The 25134-nt window shown below is 41.1% G+C and overlaps 3 protein-coding genes across 3 annotated transcripts; 1 reads left to right on the plus strand and 2 right to left on the minus strand.

Moving 5' to 3' along the window:
* Positions 1 to 5100: 5100 nt before the first annotated feature.
* On the minus strand, positions 5101 to 8566 carry LOC131887782 (probable G-protein coupled receptor Mth-like 3). Its single transcript, XM_059236476.1, has 2 exons — positions 7949 to 8566; positions 5101 to 6288 (listed from the first exon to the last, which is right to left on the minus strand). The coding sequence occupies exons 1-2, from the start codon at positions 8236 to 8238 to the stop codon at positions 6024 to 6026; spliced, it is 555 nt and encodes a 184-aa protein (XP_059092459.1). The 5' UTR covers positions 8239 to 8566; the 3' UTR covers positions 5101 to 6023.
* A 1066-nt stretch (positions 8567 to 9632) lies between these two features.
* On the plus strand, positions 9633 to 10856 carry LOC131887781 (uncharacterized). The gene is made up of 4 exons (XM_059236475.1): positions 9633 to 10135; positions 10207 to 10281; positions 10358 to 10609; positions 10681 to 10856. Exons 1-4 carry the CDS (start codon positions 9931 to 9933, stop codon positions 10848 to 10850), a joined length of 702 nt encoding a protein of 233 aa, XP_059092458.1. The 5' UTR covers positions 9633 to 9930; the 3' UTR covers positions 10851 to 10856.
* Positions 10857 to 10870: 14 nt separating this feature from the next.
* LOC131887592 (uncharacterized) lies at positions 10871 to 24755 on the minus strand. Its single transcript, XM_059236218.1, has 30 exons — positions 24548 to 24755; positions 24332 to 24472; positions 24033 to 24189; positions 22682 to 22838; positions 22496 to 22613; positions 22084 to 22421; positions 20526 to 20658; positions 20308 to 20453; positions 20173 to 20243; positions 20022 to 20107; positions 19737 to 19958; positions 19449 to 19657; positions 19054 to 19375; positions 18868 to 18997; positions 16884 to 17265; positions 16701 to 16717; positions 16073 to 16242; positions 14559 to 14693; positions 14160 to 14497; positions 13970 to 14099; positions 13547 to 13890; positions 13153 to 13282; positions 12911 to 13077; positions 12769 to 12839; positions 12600 to 12685; positions 12270 to 12518; positions 12069 to 12192; positions 11906 to 11996; positions 11504 to 11828; positions 10871 to 11443 (listed from the first exon to the last, which is right to left on the minus strand). The coding sequence occupies exons 1-30, from the start codon at positions 24728 to 24730 to the stop codon at positions 10871 to 10873; spliced, it is 5745 nt and encodes a 1914-aa protein (XP_059092201.1). The 5' UTR covers positions 24731 to 24755.
* Positions 24756 to 25134: the final 379 nt, after the last annotated feature.

Here is a 25134-nt window from a genome sequence, read left to right on the forward strand (position 1 = left end):
TGGATGGCAACGAGACATGTAATGTGGTCAAGACTAGGCGCCTCCAGAGACAACGACTCCGTGTAAACCCATGAAGGTCATTGTTTGTCTCCAATTAGAAATTCCAGACCCTCTCGCATGTCGTCGAGTTTTGTGCATTGTTCCACTTGGGTAAATTCAGTGTGCATTGGGCTCGAAGCCTAAATGTGATAGAATTACATGAGTTGACTCTTTTTGATACAGCATGAGGCTCAGTCTATTTGAAATGAATCGTCCATTACACTTACAATATCATTTCCCACGGGTTGCGAGAGGTCAAAATGTGTACGGCTAGTTTTGACCGGATGCCAAAAATCGTGTCATCCTTTGTCAGCTCTTGATCTGATCCATCCGCTACCATTAGCCCTGACTTTTGAAATGATTCCGTTGGATTGACATGGCAATACTTTGGTTATTGAACAGATACTCAGTCCGAGCATAAAACAAAGTTTCCATTGGGAACTAGATCGAGTTTGGTACTTTTGTTGAGAGTTTTAAAGGGCTGAAAGCAACCTTTTGTTTTGTCCCTGAAGGTCAGTGGCCCAGCCTTGAGCTAAAATTCAGGTCAACAACCTCTCGCTCTTTGTAATTATCTTGCCTTCTCACTATGGGCAGTGATTTGGCTTGGACTATAGAAGCATTGCTTGATTTGCATTTTGTATCCACGTGTCAGAGATGGTGGATAGATAGAGAAAGAAACTCTTAACGGATACCTAACCCGAAGGACACCTTTCATCGTATAAGTGTGTTGTACATAGTTGTTGTAGAACTAGTAGTATCAATGCCCCTTGGGATCAGACACAAATAAGCGGTGCTTTATTCCCTTCCTACAAACTTTCTTGATTAAGCTTGATTTGTTTGCGATCGAGTGTTAAGGGGAGGGGGGGGGGTCGAGTGAATTTGTCCGAGCTTGATCGTTTTCTCGTCCTACATTCATTGGCCCTCAAGAGATTCGTGGTTCGAATAACTTCGAGTGTCGGGAATATGAACCTGGCTCGAATGCAACAAGCTCGTCTTTGGGGAATAATTAGGACCCCACATGAGTGGAGTCATCGTTATAACGCCGTGGCCAAGGCAAAAGCCACAACAACAACAACAACAACAACAACCAAAAGTACTGCATCACCAACAATTGTGCCGAACAAAGCCAATTCTCGCCACTGGTGTCGAACACGTTAGGGTATCGGGGAAAATTGAAAAGCCCGAGTTGATGACCGGGGGAAATTGATAGCGCTAGAGAGGGGAAAGGGAGGGAGGAAGGGAGAGGGAGGGAGAGAGAGGCGGAGGAGGAGCAAGGGAAAACATGGGCCTCTCGGAAGCAACAATCGAAACAACTTCATCTATTTCATTTAGCTTTGTTGACACACGTTACATTCACTCATTCTGGCGAGATACACTCTGCACCAAGCGACCGTCCCTTCTTTCGGAACATAGGGAACGAACGAACGTAAGAACGGACGGACAAGCGTGTTGTCTCTCTCTCTGTCTCTTTCTCTTTCTCTTTCCTTCCTTTTGTTACAGCTACACATATAAATATAGCTGTCAGGTGCCCGTGAGTTGGAGGAACGTTGACCTCTTCGCTCAGATCAGAATGGACAAAATATAGTAAGTACTCTATGCATGGGGAGAACACACCCCGAAGCACTTATTTCATAGAAGCTGGGAATGATCAAAGCCTCATGTTCAGCCTACTAAAACTTCCTAAATTTCCTAAATCCTCGCTCACGACATGTGTGAACGTAAGGCAAGTTCATGGATCGAGTATAGAACCGTCGTTATGATGAAGACGAACATTAGCATAGTGTGGTGTCGTTTCATTTTCTGAGACATTGTTGCTTGTGAACGTGGGAAAAAACGGCAAACTTTTGTGCTTGTCATGATCGCTACTTTCATTCTTAAGGTGCTCTTGTCTACGTCAGCGGAAGAGCACACACGTTAAACATTGGTGTAATACCTAGTACAGTAATGAATGCTTCACGGCAAACCTGGGAAGAACAACTTTTCATGGACTGATCCTATTCTCACACTTGTTCAATGGCAAGTGTTGACGTGAGCTCCCCTGGGACAAACTAGGCTTTAAGCTGTGCTCCAAATGTGCTCAATTTTCTCAATTTCTCTCCTTCTCACACACTCACCTCCCCCCCCCTCTTCTTTAATCTTTTATCAACGTGTTTGTCAACTACTTGCTCTAATGTATAAATATGTTATGCTCACCACGGAAATACGACCTTTCGATATAATGCAAGGTTCAAGTTGGGGGTCCATGTTTCTCAGTTGGACTCCACTTTGAATTGAAACAATTATAACTTGAGGTCAAGCCCATCGCCATCCTCATCCTCATCGCCATCCTCATCCTCATCGCCATCCTCATTGCATCATCCCAAAAATGATTGAAATCCATGTACATGTTTGCTCTCAGGAATAAAAAAATGCCACGTCCCATTCTTTGAAACGCTTCGATTTTGCTCACATTCATGGGGGCCATAAAAGTAGCCACATTTGAGACACATCCGGTCGCTCTAGCCAGAACACTTGCTTGATGTTCACGTGGACATAAGGAAGAAGTATACTGTAGACTGTACACAGTATACGTACGTACGTATTGTACATATACTCGAAAAAGACCCTCTGAAAGGAGGAAAATGAACAGCAGATCGAATTGTGGCATTATCAGCCATTGCCTCGTTTTCGACGACTCTCGACGACTCTCGACCAGGTGCGGAAGAAGGTGTTCACTCACCTGACCGATGGATGGCAAGATGACTGGCCCGGACAGATGGAAGATGGCAGGAAGTTGTTGCCATTTTGTCATTGGCCGATTCGGGTCTAACGAGCTTGTCTTATCGACATCTCAGGTGATGCTTTTATTGAACCTCTTACTCTTCAAGTTCCTTTCACACGCATTCCATTCGTTAAGTCAACGTGGCCAAATCTCCCTGGGGTGTTGGAAAGAGTTCACTTCTTACGGTACTCGACCGAGTACATTCATAAATGTACATCCGGAAGACTGAAGCCACAAGTGCTACCCAGAGTATGTCACCATTCATTGGGTGACTGATTCTATCACTGATACCTTCAAATGCATACATGTCTCATTACTTAGACTGCTTACACATACAAAGCACACTGTTTCTTTGCCCTTCTTGCATTTTTCACCGTATTTGCTTGAAAAGTTGGATTTTTTCTTTGATTTTCTCTTTTCTATTGAAAAATGTATGCCGCCAAAAAATTCACATTTTTAAAGCTATTTTCTACGACTTCACTTGCTTTTTGTGCAACCTTTTCAAGATTATGTCTCTTAAACTTTCAAAAAGAAATTGGCTTATTAGCTCAAAATAGTTAATACATTGCTTATGCACGAACGCTTGGCTTCGTTGTAAAAACGCACATGAAATTATTTTTTTTTATTAACCTAACGCACTATCACCCTTCTGAGTTTTGACTGCCTGGCGCATATCAGATAAGACAAAATCTGTTACAATGACTCAGTTGGATAGGTTAATAAAGAGAAAGTATGTGCATTCTACTCTGCCAATTTTTGCTCCTTCCTCATTTTTGCTTATAATTTTGCCAAAAATTAGTTCATACGGAAAATAACTAATTGTTTTGTATTCTCCTTTGCCCTTTGCGCCGCATTTTGATTTTTTGCCAATTTTAATTGCATTCTTTGAACAGCCCTACTCATTACTGTTTCTTCAGCCATGAACATGCCGGCGTCCCTTGTAAGTCTTTTGTGCCAGTGAATGGCATTCAAAATCTGGGGAAACATTCTCGATCGGCCTAAAATGCCGTTGCTTGGGGAAAAAGCCCACCACACACAGACACACACAGACACACACCCAACCAACAACTAGCCCCGTACGATCTAACATGGCCAGTCTGAACCAGAGACGCAGGATTCGATGGTTTAATCAAGATGGATGCCCGTAACGATTGAAAAAGGCAGTTGTTTGCCGTTACCACTCTCACAGTCTTGCTCTTTGGTAGTTATGGTCTTACCACGACGATCGTTCGCTTGTTGGTTCGTGGGTTATTTAGTTCGCACTGGTTGCCTTCAAACGGCTTCTTGCTTTCTGGCTATTCTCATACTATATACTCGTAGGTCTACTGTACATATAGTGGTTCTATGGCTAGAGCACCCCTGACAACCATCACTGTTCCGAGATGTCACAATGTCCATTTGTCGGGTTCAGAGTGAAGTTCAAGAGAGCACAAACAATGGCGGCGAGGAAAACTCGGATCGAGGAGCCACTGAGCCGGCCCTCGATATCAGTGGCGAAAAAGATCTTAATTTATTTTGAAGCCCAAAGACACATATTTCGGTTCACTGAACCGGTCCCGATTAGGACTGGGCGGCCAGCCAGAAAGCATGCATCTAATTGCTATTGACAGCAACGATCGGGCAAATATTTTACCAATGAGTAATCATGGTGCGAGCAAAAGGCCAGGAACTGCCAATCTCACGCACTTTAATTCACGCCCGGCCAGCGGTGATCCACCTCCATTCTGTTCACAATCCGTACTTGTTGATTATTCTATTTGTCTCACATTTTTCTGAGAGCAATCGACAGCGAGCATTATCATTTCCATCGTTCTGGTGTGACATGAAAACACTTGCTCTTAGCTCTCAAATAATGAGCCGAGCGAGATGCATCGCAAAGCTCTATGTAAAGCTACACCAATGTTAATCTTATTAGACAGAAGGCGCCATGTTATCACAGCCTATTGCAACAAACTATCGTCACTGCAATGAATAAATGATCATTGGATTGAAAGAAACACAAATATTTGAAGAGACTGATTTCCTGTTTGTACAACTAATCATGCATTTATCGCTTCCAAAACTTAAACTGATTCGTATTTATAATGAGGTGATTGAATTAGAAACTTCTTTAGCGCAATTGAAATTGCCAGCCACCGAGGATGTTTGTCCGGTGGCCGGGACAATCGTGCGGGGCAGCATGACAACGTGATCATTGGAGAAAGTATCATTTGCAATTCGACTGTCCAGTGTTTGGCGAAATTTCTCTCTCTCTCTCTCTCTCTCTCTCTCTTTCTGAAGACGAGAACATCAAGATTCCTGGACTGAAAGATATCCTGCTCCATGTTCCCACATGCTCTACTGAAAAGGCTTCGCAACATCATGGCAAATAGTTCTAAAGACTTTTGATTTGGAATAGCAATGCGTCTCGAATGGCAAGGCGCTTTCCATTCAACAAGTGACTCACTTGAATCAACAGTTGCCATGTCACACTGATTATAGCAAAGATAAGAAATCTGGCCCATATGGAAGGGCGAAGCCTGTCTCCTTGTTTGTGCTTGTCCTCGAATGGAATAATTGGATAATCGGCAGATGACGTTGTGCCATTTTCTAATAGTTATGGATTAATAGTCTCATTATGTGGCAATCAAAGGTGGAAATCAAATTGGATAAGCGTGTTCTTGAACATATATACAAAGCTGACTCGCATCGGTTTTGAAAAGATGATATTACAGTCACTGTCATGCTCATATGTTGTCACAAATCAATTAGCCCAATTCGAAAATTGGATGTGGCCAGATTTCATCCACTTATTTGACAACTTTTGAATAAACAAACAAACAAACAGACAAAAGTCCCACGCCAAATACCGATGTCAGTGGCGTCCACGACGTCCTCAATGACGTTGACGGTGATGGCCTCAATTTTGGATTGTAAAACTTGGTCGGGTTCGAGCGGTTGGAGCGGTCGGTGCTCATGAAATTTAATAAGATCACCCGAGAGCCGGGCTTGGGAGTCGATATTTTATTGGAATTTTTACAACGTCCAATCACGCCTGGCAAAAACTGATACTGATATTGATGCACAGTTGTTGCTAGGCAATAAATAGAGAATAAAGAGCCGTTCTTCATTCTCTCGCGTTTGCCTGTATGTGAACCTTGAACAAAGAGGGCGTTCTCGTCGCGTCGGAAATATGGGAAGCTCTTGAACTCAACTCTCTCTAGCGGGCTTCTCCTGACGTAACCTATTCTGGATGGACTGGGACGGGAACAAGAGAGGGCGGGACTTGCATGATTGGGCAGGAGGTTTTGAAGATTTTGTGGAATATTTCGGCCAGTCGCTTGGGCTTGGCACCGAATATGAGGAATATCCAAAGGCCTTGGAGAAGGTTGATGGCGTCCGGGACATACCACATCCAACAAGGAGTGGACGTGGAAAGAATCCACGATATGATCTCAAACGTCCAGGAGAGACCCATGACACAGAATAACTTCAAGCCAAGAATCAATCTGCAAGCAAACGGCAATTGGATATTTTTTTTTGTTATTCACTGATTGAAAATTTACCTTCGTCCGCAATTATGGAGGAAAAAGTGGTTGCCCTCCCAGACTAAAGATATGCAACACATCATAAGAAAAAGTTAACTGAATTACCAGGTTAATGACAAGATCGAAGTAACATGAATTTAAACAAAAAAATTGATCAAAACAGTATAAAACTCCTAGGTTTTAGCTCTATACGGTTAAGCTCATTTGCCTTTTCAATTTCTTTCATTAATAGACGGTTTATAGTTGTGCAATGTTGTGTTAAGATCATGTCTGAACTTTGCTTTGAATATTTAGTTACATAACAGCTTGTTTTACGGACTTCCTTGCCGCTACTGGGAATGGGATCCTCAACAGTTAAAGACGGAAAACGTATTCAATTTACCAAACTTTATACTCATACTTATGATATGTGATCCACCAACGACTTAGAGTTGGTAGATCTGGTTAGCCCTACAATACGAATAGGGTTGGTCAAGTATTTTGATTAAAAAAATGTCCAAATCCGACTTCCTGCTACAGGATCAACACCTGCATACTGCGGTCACTACAATTGACCCTAAAATCTGGGTTGGGACAAAGCTCATGGATGCCTTTGAAGACGTACAGTATCAGATCCCTTTCGAACCTTCTCTGAACACTGTACAATCCCAACTTGTTTAGTCTCTCCCAATACGAGAGCTCTCTCATTCTTGTGATGTTCCTAGTGAAACATCTTTGGACGTGTTCGACCTTTTGCAAACTTGCTGAACTCATTGAAGCCCAAGTGGGTGAGGCATATTCAAGATGTGGCTGGAGAATCGACTCGAACAGAGTTAGCAATGTGATACTATCTCTGGACTTAATATACAATATATTCAACCACATGTTTGAAAAGCTTTACCAACTTTCAACTGGATATGCTCATCAACCTTCCATTATCTTGGAGGACTACACCTAAATCATTCAGGGACGAGACCTGCTCTATATATTTACCTCTATTATCTACAAGTGGAACATTCAAATGAGTTGACCTGAAGGTCATTGAGCGGAATTTCATTCCGTTCAAGGCCATGTTACTCTCAGCAACGCAAGAGTAGGTTTTATCTGAACCTTTACTAGGCTATCGATATCTTGGCCATTCCTACCACAAACCAATTTTGTATCATCAGCATAGTAAGAAATACTGAGTTTCCTACTGAGCTTCTGAAGTGGAGCAATGAGGATGATGAAACGGAGAGGACTCAACTGTCAACTAAAAGCCCATGATCTAACTTTTCCAAGGCCTTGGCAAAGTCGAAATAGACTACAACGACCGACTAATGACTCTCTAATCCCTCAGTGGCGTAAGGACTAAACTGGTACACCTATACAGAAGCTTTCCGTAATCCATAAGATAAGAACACACCGGTTGTTTATTTCTTTGGCAACTCGCAGACAGCTTTTTATAAGAATATTGTACCTCATCAATTCTAATAATTAGCATTGTTTTGGTTTGATGATAAGTCTTCGCCCAGTTCTATTCAGACCATAACTCTCACAACATGCTCGATGTTCAGTACTAGATGGAACATAAATTTACCCAACTACTTTCTTGGGTGCCAATTGCTTACTCAAATATTATAACTACTCGTTGCTTCATTACCTGACTCTGAGTAAATGCACTTGTTGGTCATGACTCGAGTTGGAGACGTGTTTCCTCAAGGTCGATTTGGTCGTCGCAGAACTGTATTTGCGGAGCACCACGGTTTCTTGCACCAGACTTGAAAAGGCTGTCGCCACTCGAACAAAAAGGGTCACATTTGCCAACAACATGGTTCCAATGGGTCCGTAGAAATATAGCACGATGGCCAAATCACCAGCGAACCAACACGAGACCAATCCAATCTTGGGTTTCATCCACGTGTATTGCTTGGGTAGTGGAGCCAAGTCCATGGCGAGTGCCAATAATGTCAACAAGACCGATCCACCCCATCCAATGAGTTGATACTTGAAATATCGAGACTCATTCTCATACAAACGACTTCGGTTGGGTCTCAATTTCCTGCAAGAGATCTATCGAAGACTTGAGTTCATATAAACTGGATCAACATAGCGTAGACAATTAATTTCCCAAGGACTCGCGTTAATGATGCATTGATGAAAGGAAACTGGCAATTTGTACTTAAACCAAAATACTGTACCTGAACGTGGTAATGACATCGTAAGAGAGCAAAGTCATCCATGAGAACGCAGACATAAAACACAGATACATGAGGTAACCTATAAGTCAAATAATTCATATCTTGCGATCACCGTGGGTTTAATAAGATCGCTACTCTTACCAATGCTCTTGCACAACAAGGTAGGCAGTCCTTGAGTGAGTTGCTCGATTAAGAGAATGGTTAAGGATAAGATCAAGGCCACTGCCAAGTTTTTCACGTTCTTCCCAGGAACGTTATTCAAGTCGGCGGCCAGACTGTAGACCAAGACAGTGACGATCAGGCTGATGATGGAAACGCCAATGAGGACCGGATAGACCTTAAATTTGGCTTGACATTGGAACTGGAACTCCTCCATGGAGCTTTTGGCTCGCCTCATGTGAGAGTGAGGGCAAATAATCACGCAGAGGAAAGAGGCATGGCTCAGATTGGAATGGACCTCTTCGAGACAATACTCATTATCAGCGCCAAACAAGGTCGTATCATACGAGGGCATGAACAAGGTTCCATTGGCCAAAAGCCGGAACGCGTCTTCGGGATGAATGTCCGGCATGAGGATTCTGAGAACATAAACGTAACGCATTCAAAGCCTACAAGTTATTGCACCGATGACTTACTTAGGTCCAGATGGGTGACAATCCGTATCGTGAATCGGTTTGGATATGTACCGTATTGGGGTCAATTCTGTCGGTTGGAAGGGATCCAATGCATCGTATCCATAATAAATAGACAATAACGAGGGGGAAAACGCCCCAGGCACACACTGCTGAAGTTCTTGACTGAAAATTTTACTCACATCACAACATTTATAGACTATCATCTCACTCTGGTTATTCCCAGCTAAGGTTACTCGAGGGAAAAGCAATGCCAACGAGATCTGAATGATCCACATCTCCACATTGATTGGCATGACTGACCTCACTGAGAGGAGAATTGAAATATGCAATTACCTACCCGTATGTGCTCAACGATTAGAAATAGTAGGGTCCGCTTCTTCGCATTCAAATGCCAGAAAAATGACGCCTTTATCAGCAATTAAAATCTTTGTCCATTTTTGATCCTCCCATGCCCGAAAAGAAAGATCGGGGGAAGCACAGAATGATGAATCAAGTAGATCGTGATACATTGCTTCAGACATATCTTGAACCTTTTTATTGCATTAAGCATGACAAAGCTCGAGTTTCAGAGGCTGAAGGCGAGTCTTGTCGATCAACGTGGAACAAGTGTGTTTCTTCCTTTGAATAAATGAGGGATCTCTCCAATCCCAGCCTTGCTCTGTTCCACGTGTCCCGTTTCCAGGCAATTGTATTCAAAGGAAACAGATGACACGGTTTGTCATGTCTGTATTTATTTGTCAATTACACGTACAAGTCAGTGAAGGCTAACTTTGATACTTTGTTCCCAATTTTGGACCATCTCTTGAGTAATGGGTGTTTGCCGGAAGGTCGTGATCTTATTTTTGATCCCTGTTGTTTTGAGCTTCTGCACGATATACTTCGAAGCTCAAGTGAATAATGGGCTGAAAACTTTCCCTTCGTTGGTAAGACAAGCAGTGAAAGATTTTCAAATCCGAGGGAAAAAGTATCTGAAAGATCTTTTAAATGAACCGGAAGGACCTTCAAACGATCAAGGTACTTAGTAAGCGATTGAACTCCCTTGTTGTCTGAGATCCCTGCTTTTAAACATACGTTTTGATCATCAGATAAACCATTGCCCAAACCCAGTGGCCCTAAAAAGACCCCAAGTCAAGGGTGTTGTTCAAGATTGAAGATTGAGGGTGAGTTTCGCCTTTAGGGGCTACTATGCACTTGGTGACCGTCATCATTCATAAATAAGTTTGACATCTATTAAAGGTACAAACAGCGATGACAAATTCTATCAAAATATAATGGGCGAGTATTATATAAAAAAGGACCTGCCTTTCATTAAATACGAGAAGATTGGAAAACTGAGTGGCTCCTATCCGGTGTACGAGCACGTGTTCCCCAACTTTGTGCCCACGGAAGAGATTCCGGAACCCAAAAAATCCTATTTATACTACTACTTCAACGATCACCCCCAAATCCAAGAGAGTGTCTGTCCTGAATTGGGTTGCTGGATCATAAGTAAGTAAAATGGGAACCAAATGTAAACTTGAAGCATGATGTACATACACTTCCAAATTGCTTTTTTACAGGCATGTATGATCCGACTCCGGGTAATTATTGGTTCGGAAAGAAATGGTACTACATCTTGAGCAATCCTGTGCCCAAATGCCCTGATAACTTGACAGCTAAAGGCAGCAATGTGTTCAGAGACACCAATGACAAGGTCGAGAACAATATGAGGCTAACTTGCTTGAAATAAACATCAAAAAATAACTTTGTTTATTCTTGTGTAATTTTCTTTGCCGATACTGCATAGACAAGGGACTTTCGCCATTTCTTTACTACTAATACATACACGATGAAAATAATAACAAACAATCCCAAGAGAGATCCAATCACAATGCCAGCGATGGCTCCGCCCGACAGACCCACTGGATCGAATGGATCTTCCGAGAGATCTGTTCGGGGGGCCAAAGCCAAAGAAACGATATTGGATAGGTCCGACTGGATGTCTCGTCCGTTGGTGGCTTTGACGCCAAAGAAGTAGGCAGTGTCCTTGAGCAAAGTGCTCGAGTTGAAAACAAAACGAACGGGCTCCCGTGCTTTAAGAGGCTCGAGATCCCCTTCAATCGCCCAGGCTGTCTTAATTTCGTCACACTTGTCAAAGGCAGAGGTGAGGTTAGACAGGGATTCGGAAAATCGAATGGAATAGCTTTTGGCCTTGCCATCGTCCCAATTCTCGCCAGGAGCCGTGAATCCAATCGAGATGGTGTCTGCCTCTAAATCGTAGGATGCTTGGAAGTCCTTGACTCTCATGGGAGGGACCTGATTCAATCCGTTCACGTTTTTGACCTAAAGCGAGGATGCATCGTATTAGTTGAAATGCAAAGTTTACGCACGAATTGCTTGTACCTTAATAGACCCTCCTGCCGAGGTTCTCTCAAAATCGCCCGTGGGCTCTTGGAGCGTTCCAGGCATCAAGGTGTTGCTTCCACAGCACAATGGAGCCGCCAATCCAGGTTTGGCTGGATAGATCCGGCTATTAGTGAACCCTCCATTAACGTTGGTGTTCTCATCGCCCTGAACTTGACAACGAATCAAGTAGCGGCCATCCTCGTCAAAGCGAGCAAAGTACCGCGAGTATAAACCATCATTGGCAATGAGGTCCGGTCCCTTTCCATCATCGAAGAGTGTGATGCTTATGGCTTGAGCTTCGCCTGCTCTCTCAATATTTGCACTAAGGAGCAAAAAATAGGCAGTGAAACCCCCTTGAAACGGAATGATCAGTGGCACAAAAGCTCAAGGGAAACTCACATAACTTTGGCATTCATCACGGGTTTATTATCTTGTGTGACTTGAGCGATGATGCCTACCGGATGTTGAGCCACATCCACCTCATCATTTCCTAGAATAAGAAGAGGCTTAACATTTCCAACAGAGTAACCAGAATGAGTTTGAATGACAGCACGTGTCTTACCAATGGTTGACCAGCACTTGGTCCTAAAGGGCTTGGTTGTCTCCTCTTTTGATTGTGAGGCTACAACCACCGAGCAGAACTCTACTTTCTGACTGGTTATGACTTCCAATTGATAACGGCCTTCCTATTAAATCCAGAGGGTTTAGATTAAACATCGAGTCATGCGCTAATTTGATCATCAAATATCAGGAATTGGTGTACCTCGAGGGTCGGCTCAATGTGCTGGATATGAAGGGTTTTGATGTCTGACAAGTCAATATTCTTAATGCAAGTGGCTTCTTGGCAACCTGCTTTGAAAAATTTGATTTCCTCAACGGAGTTGGTGTCACCCTCAGTGAAGTCGAAGCTTAATTTCACATTTCGCCCGAGAGTGCGATCAATAATGAATTGCTTCTGCTTGGCTTGGTCGCCAGTGGGATTATCAAGGTTACTGAAGGAGTCTTGAAGAATCTAGTTGAAATAGATTAGTAGATAGGAGTAGATTAGATGCATGGGCCTCACTACGTTTACACTGGATTATGGTGGTCTCACAATGAACTCCATGTCGCCGGTTGGAACTGCTGGTTGATAGGTCAGTGATCCAGAAAGAGCGTCGTTCAGATCTTCAATGCCTTCCCCTATAAATGGAATTTAAAAAAAAGGAAAAACTCGTTAGCTTTGGAGCTAGGTTAGAGAACAATAAACTGTGCCAATATGTTACCATCGGGAATGAAGTAAGTTTTTCCGTTACTCCATTTAGCTAAATTCTCCAAATTGGGATCAGCGCCCTTACTAAGAAAAAGAACCAGGATTTTGAAGATAAGGAAATACATGTGATCTTTGACTAACGATTAACACATTACCTGAATGCTAAAGTGATGACTTTGATTTTATAGTCTTCAATCAGTTTTTTGATGGCGGGATCGTTCAAATTTGAATCATCATGGTCATGGTCGTCGTTGCAATTCCAGTCGCCGTCCGTGATGTAAATCATTACTCCGCCACTATTTTTTCCTCCTTGAGTCAAAACCTGATGAGATAGATCGCTCAGGATATTAACCAGTAGCCTTAACAAGGACTACCCTAGAAGTAGGGGATATCTCACCTCCACCCCCTTTTTGAACCCAAGCCCGAGACAAGTGTAGTCACAAGTGCGGATATTCATAACTTGGTCGACGAGAGTTTGGCGTGTTTCTTCGGACACGACGGTCATGTCGTTGGCATCCGCATTATAGCTAGAAAAATAGCTTTCATGGCTCAATTCTGTTTTCTTTTATATACCTTAACCAAATGTTTGACATTCAGCTTAAGTCGATAAGAGTACAGATTTGTCCAACGGGAATTCATCAAAATCTCATTCTTGGTATTTTTTGGCTACTTTCTCTCCGTTAGAGAGAAAGCTATTAACTTCCTTCCCAAGGTTTTTGGTGCTCGTGGATCTATTCTAGTCATTGTGTTTATCATGTAGACAAATCCATATCCGCAGGCTAACAACTCACCAAAATGAGGATATTCCAAGGGAACTTCCATTCCAAATATCGTTCAAAATCCATCTTGCGGAGGCTTGCTTGAGGCGTTTGATTCGAGGATGATCCTTAGGGCCGTCCATGCTTCCGGATTTATCGATGACCATGACGAATCGAGCCTCATCGGGACGAAGAATTTCGAAGGTCGTCGAGTTTGAACTGCCCTCTGGCCCAGGTTTGAAATTGTCCTCTTGGAAGTCGGAATTGCTGGAGATCACGTTCCACACACTTCTCGAATCGCACAAGGCATTATGCTTGGTAGGTCCCACAAAGTCATGCGAATACGCTCCATCGTTGTCCTCGCAGAAGTGGTCCATCTATCGAGATTGGCAATGGGCAAATTAACTTGTGCCTCTCCAAATTGAACAAGATTTCAAGTGATATGTAACAACTCACTTGCTCTAAAAATGGCACCGCCAATATGGAACTGCGGATTGCTTCATTGGTGGACCCAGAGTCTGGCACGAAAAAGCACGAATCTCCAGGGGTATTGCTATCCCCGAGGGCACATGTTTCAAAACCATCCCTATTGGGGGAGGCATTATTAGTACCCAACAATATCCTAAAACCTTATGCATCGTCATACGTCCATCGTCCTTGAAGTGGTTTATTGGTGCAAAAGTTGGGGATGAGTTCATTGAACAATCCGTTCGCATCATGACCGGTCTTGAGATAGTACATGGGAAATCGTTCATCCGCGGGGTAACCGTGTTCTTCAAACACTCCATATCTATATTTGGCCCACTCGTGTACGAACACGTGCGATGGTGGGCCGTAATTCTCGGTGGAGGTTGATGTCAAGCCCAATAGATAATCCTGAGAGACCATGATATTTTCGCCACGTTCCCCGCATTGTCCAGTTTGAACCGTGTAAGGACCGTTTCCAAAGACGGGGTTTCCCGTGTCCACCACAATATTACCATCCTGGAGGGTAAAAAGTCAATGTACGAGCTGGTTTAATTGCGAGTCCGAGAAGTGAACTGACCTCAAGGGAAAACTCGGAGGTTGGGGTTGCTTGGGCATAGTTCCACGATTTGGGCACAAGAATCTTGACATGTTTGATGTAGGCATAGCGTTGGGTGGCTGAATAAAGGAAAGAGCTCCCATCCTGTATCCAAGCCTGAAAAAGATCAATCAAAATTCTGTCTTGATTAACAAAGTATTTCGCTTTGAGAATCCCTATATTCTCAAGTATTCACGAGTGTAGATTGTTCCATTGATTTGGAACGTACTATATGCTCTTTCACGCGCCTGTTTTTTGAGTTGTTAATCTCGTTCCAGCATTCCGCGATGATACAAATAGATAGATTGTGCTACATATTTGTTCAGGCCTTTGCTGGATCCTTCAATAGTCAATCTGATGACTTGTCAACACACCAGTATTTAAAGATTGGCTGGAGGATCATTTACAATTTAATTTGGTAAAGTGTGTAATCGTCCTCTTGTTTCATTATCCGCCTAAATGGGATCTCCAGGTCAATTTTCTTTCTCCCGATCGCCAAAACTTGCTTTGCCATACACTGTAGTTTCCAGGATGGATATCTTGCCAAGGTCTCGTAAACGGCGTACTTATCAACGCCCGGGGTCACGACAAAACTAGACTGCGCTTTCCGAATCAAAAGTGGTTTTTGTTGCATATCTATAAGTCATTGATGCAATCCAGAACTTTCAAACAACTATTCTTAGGCTTTATTTGCCAATAACGAATAAATGGTTCAATCATAATTACTTTTACAACAATGGACATGACTTTGTATGAGTGTAGTCAAAATTGAGTTAATTAACTTGGTCTAACCATGGGCACGATTACGTGACACTGAAAATGACGTCATCTTTGCATGGGACAAGGCCCCTGCGGTCACAATGTACTACGGCAATTTGTAGATTAAAATTCTAGAGTGCAATATGCCCGCATTCAAGTTCAGATCTAATTGATGATGAAAGATCAAAAAGAGTTTGAAAGTCGCCACTACTTAGGCTGACTCTCTTTCGAAAATAAAGGTTACAATTCACATGCTTTTCATGAACTATTTCTCATCTTCATGATTAGGTCAAGAGTAGCAATATCCCACGAAGTGAGGAAAAACCCTTTGTTCGCTTGTCTTTCTAAGTAACATTCTTAGGTTTTTCCCAAGCAATGTTGACAGGGAATGGGAACTGGGATCAGCAAGCCTCAAATTTGTATTTGGAACAAATCCTAAGCCTTCCAAACCTCAACTTCGACTGGGGATTTTTAGTTCGAATAGCACCACAATGAATTTTCTATACGTTCGTAGCTTCTAATGAGTTGTAATCAAGAGTGATACGGAATACGATTTCCATTGTTTAAATGGTGACAGCAATCTATTGCATACCCAGAACCTGAGGAGCTACATAAACGTTTTTGAGAAAGTAGAGACATTAAAGAGTAAATCCAACCATAATTTGCTCACAGTCCCTGATCATGATGAAAGTATTCTTGAAAGGAAACCCTACATATGTATGAAGATGGAGTATTACCTTGATTGACGCCAAAATATCCTCAGCATGGGTAACTGGAACGTCGGGAGAGATGGCGACTACCACATCACTATAACCATTGTCCTGAAATGTTATTTCAGCATCAACCAAGTGACTACAAATCCCAAATGTTGTGATGAAAACTAAACTTAGGAGTCGCATTATCAATGCTCATGTACAAGTAGTCACAATTGAGCTACTGTGTTTTGAGAAATCAAAATTACATCAAACCGACCTTATCAATATCTCTTATCCAGAACTTGTTCCTTGCTGAGCACACACATGCACAATCATATGAATTCAAATTTCTTCATTGTACCTTTACTACCCCAAATATCAATGACCATGGAGGTCCATTCAATGATATAAATGAAGTTGCAAACCCAGTGTGACCATTTCTTGAATGAAAGTCTGGCTTTCATTTTCAATCAATATCCGAAGTTGATTGGTTCAAAAATGTTGTTGATTTCAATTGAGCAGCAATATATTGTCAAGATTCGCTTACTTTGCATCACTACCTGTCATTGATTACTTACTATTGATAACTCAATCGACATCAGTGATGAAATGGCCAGAAGGATGTAGCAATCCTATTGTTAATTGATTGATGCCGTCATTACTCTAGAACTTGATATGGCTTGCTCGCTAATACAGAAGGTGTTAAAACCGAGATTCGAGAAGATAAGAACAAGAACAAATGCATCAGTGAATATCTTAAACTCGGATCAATTTGGCCATGCCTATCTCTATTGGGCTTCAGTGACTCAGACAAGATGGAAATTTGACATTTGACGTTTATCTTTTAAGGAACTCATCGAAAATTCCTTTTCTCTTTAAGAAGATCAATGCCATTCCAATTACTAGCATGGTCAATCCGGGCACCAATATTGCGGTCAAAATGTGACTTAAGTAAACATCTGGATATGAACTGTCGTCCACTGTCGTGGAGATTTTGACAATATTTGAAATCGAGCTGAAGTTGCCGTTATGATCTTCGGACTTCATGGCAAAGTAGACGCTTTGATTTGGAAACAATGACCAGGGTTGCTCAACCTCAATCCGGATTGGGGAGCCGGCTTCCCGGGGGTCCAACGATCCTGATATGACAGATAAGGCATCCAAGGACGGCACATCATTACCGAATAACTTCAAAAGGGTGACATTGTTTGACAGACGAACATCGTAGAACTTAGCTGAAACAAGAATGCATTTGATTATCTAATTCATTGATTTCCGTTGCTGTTCACTATCCAAGAATTCGATGCTCATATCAATGATTGTGATTAATTTATGATACTTATGATTATATTAATTTAATCTAGAAACTAAATGTTAATGTAGTCCAGAATGTCCCGGATATCACTATATATCAAAGGAACAACAAAAACAACAGCAACAGCAACAGCATTCAAGTATTGCATAGTTATTTAAGGTTATCAGTTCTTGTCTCATCAGTATATACACTCTGTATATTAGTCTTCTTAATTAATGTAATTAAAACCGAACTATTTGATATCAGTCTTGTTGTGAGATCCCCTAACCCAATTGATGTATATTTCAATAATGTGTCAATGTTACCGCAACAAACAATGATGATTGTTATCATTATCATTAAGAAGTTGTAACCAAAGTTAAGATTGCATTATTTTTGTATGCTTCAGATATTTGTGTCTCAAATAAGAATCGGAGCAAAACATTTTTTTTTACATTGCTTTAGAACTTTGTTATTTTGCCATAATATACCAACACTTTGCTGTGAAGATTGCAATTATTTTCATATTCATTTCCCAATCTGTGCTAGTAATCGATTCTTGAGCATGATTGAATTTAAGCACTTTTGTTGTTTTTGTTGGGGTATCGTTTTCAGGAAACGCTCTAAATTATGTTTAAAACTTTACTGGAGCTCGTCTAATGCTTAAAATCGTGGGAGAGGTAAAAAAATATGAGAAGCAGTGGCTCTGTTTAAGACCAAATTTACCTTAAGGCTCTTTAAGAACTTGTTGGCCTATGCAATGGCTTTATGTTGAATAGTACTGCTGTTGCCTCTTCTGTCACTCTACATGTTTTCAATTCTCTATAAATCAGATGTGCATAAAAGCTACGCTGCTGGAAATGTGGAAACAGTAAACCAAAGAGATCATCCACTCCTTGACAGCCTAATGTCGAAACCACCCAAAAATAACCAGAGACTACTCGCCGTCAATCAAGCGGAGACATTAAAATCGAGCCCCCTACCATCGCGCTCTTCCCCGAACAATCAAGGGAGCTATGGAACAATCTGCCAATATAAACAAGACAATCACAAACCATTACCGGATCTAAAAGAGCCATTGGTCACCTCATAAAAACATTACCAATTTAGACTCACTCCCATCCACTGCTTTCTAGATTTTTTACCTTCTCACCTCCTCACCTGTAGCATTGTAAAACGAAACAACATTCCAACACAAACCACATGAAACAGTTGTAACTCAAAAGCCCTCAGGCTTGTTCTTGACTATAGTAATAATTAAGGCGGCTTTATGCTAGCATGGAAAACCGAGATTGAATCCTGTTTGTGGATTGAAATAGGACTAGTGCTGGGGCGAGTTTTTGGCGTATGAGTCGTTTTGTTCCACTTCAGTACAATGAAAGACTTGAGTCCTCTGCTGGACTCGCTCCAGCACTACTCCAACTTCAATCCTCAAACCGGATTCAATCTCAGTTTTCCATCCTAGTGTAAAGCCGCCTTTACATTTGGTCGAGTGACCATCAATTAAAAGCGGCTACTAAACTATTTTGATCGGATAATATACCTGTTCCACAGTCGTAATCGTCTCCTGGCGAAGTAAATGAGATCGCCAAGCTTCCTGCTAGAGTTTTCTTCACCCGCAAGTTCCTCACCGGACTAGGTGGAAAGGACCCCAATATGGGGACATTTGCAATCTGAAACGTAGCTTTCATTTCGACTTGACTCAAATATTGCTTTCTTGAGGTGTTACTTGGATGGATCCAGATTGGAACACTCTTTGGAAAGCTCCGGTTGCGCTCAATTCACTGTTTTCATTGACTGCTGAACTTCCACAGCAAATTGGAGAGGCAATCGTTCGATTCAGTATTCCCAAACTCTTATCAATTGTTCCCATGTTAATCCAAGTGGTTCCATTTTCCCCTTGGGCACTACAACTCAAGGAATATCGGCCTTTGACGGAGATCTGGGTCATATAGCGGGAATAAATGCCATCATAAGCAATAAGATCCGCTCCTTGGCCATTGTCAAAGAGCTCAACACTGATAGTTTGATCTTGATAGGAAAGAGTGGCCCTGATGTATTGAAACATGAGTTATATCAGTGTGAATAGAAGTTGATTGACCTTCATCTTGATCCTGTACTCACTTGACATGGGCTTGAATTATTGGCAAATTTCCTTGTGTCACTTTGGCGATTATCTTCAAAGGATGAGCACTGAGATCATGATCTTTCGTGGAACTAGCGTAGCATTCAACTTTATAGGGAAAGATTTCTGGGGAAGAACTCTCACTTTCAATGGAAAAGGCAAGCACATCGGTCGATTTGACCTTCAAAATCAACGAATACTCGCCAATCTATCAAAGAGATCAAAGAAAATATAAACATGATGCCACTTTTGTTGGACCGACAAAGGGGCAATGTAAACCTTCGTACTTGAAGGGAATCCCAATTGAAAGCCAATCTATTTTGATCAGTTGGAATCGGAAGATCCAACAAAGTTTGGTCTTGATACGTCAAAATGGCGGAATCAAGGATGGCACTTAAGTCTGACGTGTTGGTCCAGAGCCGAAGAATGGAACTCTTTCCAATGGTCGGGTCAATTGTAAAAGGAATAACTTCAGAGTTGGACCAGTCTTCCTTGGTCAATTCGACTACCTAAATAATCCAGATTTGAGGTGTTATCTCAAACTCAAAAGGCCTACATTCTTTTTTAATTACCTTTTGCATTCGGCGATGACGAGAATCAAGGGATTGGTAATTGGACATGGCAAGTAAAACCTTTCTCAAACCCTCTGGGCCTTGGCCTTGAACAGAAATTGCGATTCATTTTTGTTATGCCTTCAGAACCATTGGAAGCATTTATTCTCACCATCGGGGACATAAAATACCTTTCCATTGGATGCTTCGGCCAGAGCTTCCAACCCAGGGTCACCATCATCGCTAGATAATTTTAGACAAAGGTAGACTTTGGACGAGGCCAGTAATATTTGGTGCTCAAACTCACCCTATTGCAACTGCGACTAATCGGATACCGGAGTTCTTCACATCGTTTAAAACGTCCTGGAGTGTGGAATTGTCAACGGAGAGGAAGCATTCGGATCTTCCATCTGTTGCGAAGAGCATCACTCCTCCAGGCTCATTTTGCAACGCCTAAAATGGATTTAGGGTTAAAAACGACAGAGGAGGGTGAGTATAATACTGGAAGGAAGTGATTTATTGTACTTCGAGGCCACGTTTGACAGCTTGGCCTAAACAAGTTAGGCCTCGGGCACTTAGATGATCCATCACATTGATGGCCTCTGCACGAGTATCGTCGTTCATCTCTGTCACTGGCAGTAGGATTTGAGAATCATTGCTAAAATAAAGTAAAAGTCTTTCAAGTCAGATTTGGACAAATTTTTAAGTAGCATTTCAGATCAACCCTACAATCAAGGACTAGCTCGGTCTGCCAACTCAAATTCTTTGGTAGACCAAATATCATTTGAAGATTGATAGGTACAAAATAGACGAATTATACCTTTTCATTTTAATAGTACTGCACGGGGGTTACATTTTTTTGTTAAGGGTTTGCTCAAGTGTCAAGACATCAAGATATGTTTTTCTTTGTCAAAGAGACTAAAGGAACAACTTTAGTGAAATACAAATGTTTAAAAGTAGCTCAGATAAGTTTGTTAAATCACTTGAAGCACATTAAAATGCATCATTGTCAAAAACGTAGTCAATCAGTATCAAACGTTATTAAACTTCTTTTTAGCAGATGCTTGGTAATTACAAGTTGAAAGTTGCGTTTTGCACCTTAAAAGATAAAAAAAGCAAAAAATGTCACTTAAAACTTACAAAAGATGTAAAATTGCTTTTCATTTTACTTAAGTGCCAAATGCAACACTATCCTATCATGTTCCTTGAGTGTTTGAAAGATAGATATGACCGTCTAATTTTCAAATTTGTCACTTTTTGCAATAATTAATTTCTACCTACTAGCAATGTTTTTATTCAACGTAAATATAATTTTGTAAAAATTTAAAATTATGCTTGATTAAAATTGTCATTGACAAGTATGGTATCAAAATCATGAAATATTGACATTAAGTCAGTTTTAAGTTATATTGCAAACTATTTTCGGGTTTTGCTACCACTTTTAGAAAAGTAAAACATTTCCATTTATATTTTAGGCATAGAAAAAGTATATCATGAATTTTCGCAATTGCTGTAAGATATAATCGGAGAAATTTGTAGCCAAATTTGATGCAAATGCAATTTTTGAAAGCGTGATATCTTACCGTTTCCTCAATTGATTTGGATAAGATTGTTGTTGGAAACGCAAGTAAGGTTACTCCCAACATCTATTGATTACGTTTTTAAAAATTTTATCTCTTTGCAGGTTTTAAGGGGATTAATATACTAATCTGAGCTAAAGTACGAGATGATGTTTCACAAAAGTTGTTCTTTTTGTTTCAATAACAACGAAAATCGTTATTAGAAGTCTTGGCATTTACACAAAAACTTTATCAGTATTGTGGGGTACCACCGTGACTGGGGATTACATTCCTAAATAGCAGCAATTAAAAAAGCCCTTGAAAAAACAAACAAAAAAATACCGTCGTTGTTACGTACAAAAACTCTAACACGATAGTCCCATTTTCAACTTGCCGTATGAATGAAGATGTTCCCATTCTTAAAGTGTTTCTACTTTGAAACGATGCTATAGGATTTAAGTGGAAAATAAAGAATGTACCATTTACCGTCAAAATTCTGTATGTCACCCTTGGTGGCTTCTCACCTGAAACGAACAATGCCAAACTTGTTGCCATCTGGTACCTCTTCAGTCAACCAAGTCTTGACCGAAACAATCAAATTACTCAATCGATCCGACCCATCTGCTGCCATAGATAGCGACGTGTCCAATACCAGAACGGTTGGTTTCGGCTCCACCACCAGCACCTCCAATTTGGTATCTGGTGCGGTGGGGTCTGTTCCCGGTAGGAACCCATCGGCATTGAACTCCTCGGATTGGCTAACAAGGGTCCAAATGGGTTGTCCTTGACATATTACATTCTGCTTGGTTGGAATGAGATCGTTGTGTGGAGTATCAGCCGTTCCACTACAGTATTGAACGGTCTGGTCAGTAAAGAGAGTCATTATTAAGGGTCGCCATAAGTGTGCATAAGGTTGATGGTAGCATATCAGGTTACCTGTTCCTTGAACGGCATGCTCATGATTGAGCTTGAAATGGCATTGGACCCTTGAATAACCTCAAAAAAACAGAATGGATCGTTTTCGGGGATGCAACTTCCTCCAGTTTCCCAAGAACTGTGGAGAGAGCAACAGAAGCTTCTGAATGGTCACTTTAACTTTGGACCATGGGTAGGTATGTTTACCTCCACACTCCTTGGAGCTCACGATCTGAGCAATACGTGGGCTTCAAAGACCCATCATCGGCGTACCAAAAATTGGGATAGTCTGTGTCTCCAGGATAGCCGTATTCCTCAAATACTCCGTATTGCAGTTGTGACCACAAGTGGACAAAATGATTTTCTGCAAATTATATAGGAGGCGTTTTATAAATACTGCTTCTTAACTTCATGCATTTAGCTCATTCACCATTTATGTGTATGTGAATCAAATTTCAATTTTTTCTGACCCGTAGTTACAAAAATATCAATGAAACTATCGCTTCGTTCAAATCCTTTTCCCGCCATATTTTACATTTTTTATTTTTTTTCATAATGTAAGAAAAGGTAAAAAGAATCTTTATTTTTAAAAGTATATCAAGAGAAATATTTCACAGCCCCCTTACGTTGCAGGAAATATGTTTTACGTTCTGCACTCCAGAGGGCGCTTTCTCTTTCAGCCTCTACCAAATAAAGGACTGATTAGGCCAATTCCTTGTTATTGAATTATAATGTGTATGTGTTGTTTTTGGATAATTCTATCAAAATCTTATTTATAGTTAGTGCCCCGGGTCACATAATGATCTGGAAAGAAATTGCGTTCAAGGCAAGACAAGAGCTGTTTATTTAGTGATCTACCGTGCCTCTTCCCCTTTTCTTTGGGCCGTGCGACGCTGCAAATAAGGGCCCTTATTGTTAAACTGTACAATTGAACTGACTTGAGCACTGATTGATGCATCTATTATACAGAAAGGGAGTGAAAGGAGTTTAAATAGCACGTTTTTCACTAATATAGGGTAGCAGAAATGCAACTTATTAACTTTTGTTTTAAAACTACCTTTTTAGTTTACTCTATGAAGTTACTAAACTCAACTGGAGACCATTCTACAAGCGATACATTTCTACATCTCATTCAACCTTAAATCAGCTAAGACAACAAAATCAAACCAAAATATGACTAGGTTCATATGTTCGGCAAAACAGATTTCACGTATTTCAAAAGATGCCCTTAAAACCATTTGATTCAGTGTGCCACATGGGAAATTTCAACCCGTTTCATACTTTTGAGAAGATGTGTACAGTTGCTTACTTCCATCTTGTATCTATTTCCATGGGAACATGTCAAAGATCGTCATAATTCAACGAAATATCTTTTCTAAAAGGCACTGGATCCACTATGATGGCCCTTTTATATTTAATTGGGACCCAAGGGTGGTTGGGTTTGGCTTGAAGTCAGCCACTGACCTATGTATTTTTACCTTCATGGCTAGCAAATAGGACCAACGACTTAAGGCTCATCTTCCTGCATGCAGTCAGTAATATTTTCAGAATTTCTTACTCCAAGACAGAAATGGAAAGGTCTCATCTGCCACTTGTTCCAAAAACGAGCCGGTAACGTGCAAAAGATTGTTCCTGGAGCCGCAATCACCCGTTTGTTCCACATAAGGCATATCTCCAAACACTGGATTCCCCAGATCCACTTGAATCCGACCATCCTACAAACAGCCAATTCTTTCATGAACTTGAACTCGTCTCAAATTCATTTGATGGTAAAGTGAGACAATGGAAAAAATGGGTCTACTGTCAATTATGGTATGAGATCGATTCCTGAGCCATACGTTGTAACTTTGAACTTACGTCTAGGACTAAATTGAACGTGGTGCCATCTATGTCGGAAAAATCATGCCATGACTTGGGGACCAAAATCTTAACAGTTTTGATATAGGCATACTTTTGAGTAGATTTGTACAGTTGCTTACTTCCATCTTGTATCCATTTCTATAGGAACATGATAAAGAACGTCATAATTGAACGAAATCTCTTTTGTAAAAGACAATGAAGTTGTTGACTTACTTGAATGCCAGAAATAAGCTTGGCTCGGCTTTCCGGATTAACATCTGGGTTTACGGTAATGACTAGATTTTCATACCCGTTGTCCACCAACTCAAGATCGTTGGAGATGGTGACCATTAAACAAGGTTGCAATAACACAAGTGCATACAATTGAAGAAGCCATGTAGATGAAACGAGATTCATTGCTTAGGAACTAACGTGAAGTTGGCAGGTTGAAAATAATGAGCTATCGCTCGTTTAGGATTGTAAATAATCTAATCTTACGTCTAAGGCTAGGTAGCTAACAAGAGAGAGCATTCCATTCCACTTCTGATTTTGTTTGTAAACTAGCCGTTGGCAAATCGATTTCTTTGCATCATTACCCATGAATTATTTACATCTATGAAAAGTGACGAGGCAAGTATGTAAAGTCGTTTTGCATGACTGACTGCTTTTGGCATTGAACAATGACTGATATTGTTGGGGTCCGTTGCTTTACGAAAATGCTGATGTCCGATTTTCCAATCTCTTGAATTTAATATTATTCTGTATTGGTTGTTTACATAATTTGGAAAGAAAAGCAATCATTCAAAGAGGTGTTATTTTAG

Source organism: Tigriopus californicus, chromosome 10, assembly GCF_007210705.1.
Source record: "Tigriopus californicus strain San Diego chromosome 10, Tcal_SD_v2.1, whole genome shotgun sequence".
NCBI classification, from domain to species: Eukaryota; Metazoa; Arthropoda; class Copepoda; order Harpacticoida; family Harpacticidae; genus Tigriopus; species Tigriopus californicus.

Excerpts from the sequence above, each read along its gene's own strand:
- LOC131887782 (XM_059236476.1), bottom strand. The coding sequence starts at position 8,238 with ATGGACTTGGCTCCACTACCCAAGCAATACACGTGGATGAAACCCAAG. Across the intron at positions 6,289-7,948 it reads GTGCATTTACTCAGAGTCAG|ATTGATTCTTGGCTTGAAGT; the intron begins GTAATGAAGCAA and ends GTTTGCTTGCAG.
- LOC131887781 (XM_059236475.1), top strand. The coding sequence starts at position 9,931 with ATGGGTGTTTGCCGGAAGGTCGTGATCTTATTTTTGATCCCTGTTGTT. Across the intron at positions 10,136-10,206 it reads AGGACCTTCAAACGATCAAG|ATAAACCATTGCCCAAACCC; the intron begins GTACTTAGTAAG and ends TTTGATCATCAG. Across the intron at positions 10,282-10,357 it reads TTCAAGATTGAAGATTGAGG|GTACAAACAGCGATGACAAA; the intron begins GTGAGTTTCGCC and ends CATCTATTAAAG.
- LOC131887592 (XM_059236218.1), bottom strand. The coding sequence starts at position 24,730 with ATGAATCTCGTTTCATCTACATGGCTTCTTCAATTGTATGCACTTGTG. Across the intron at positions 20,244-20,307 it reads TTAGTCGCAGTTGCAATAGG|CGATGATGGTGACCCTGGGT; the intron begins GTGAGTTTGAGC and ends AAAATTATCTAG. Across the intron at positions 19,959-20,021 it reads GTCATCGCCGAATGCAAAAG|GTAGTCGAATTGACCAAGGA; the intron begins GTAATTAAAAAA and ends TGGATTATTTAG.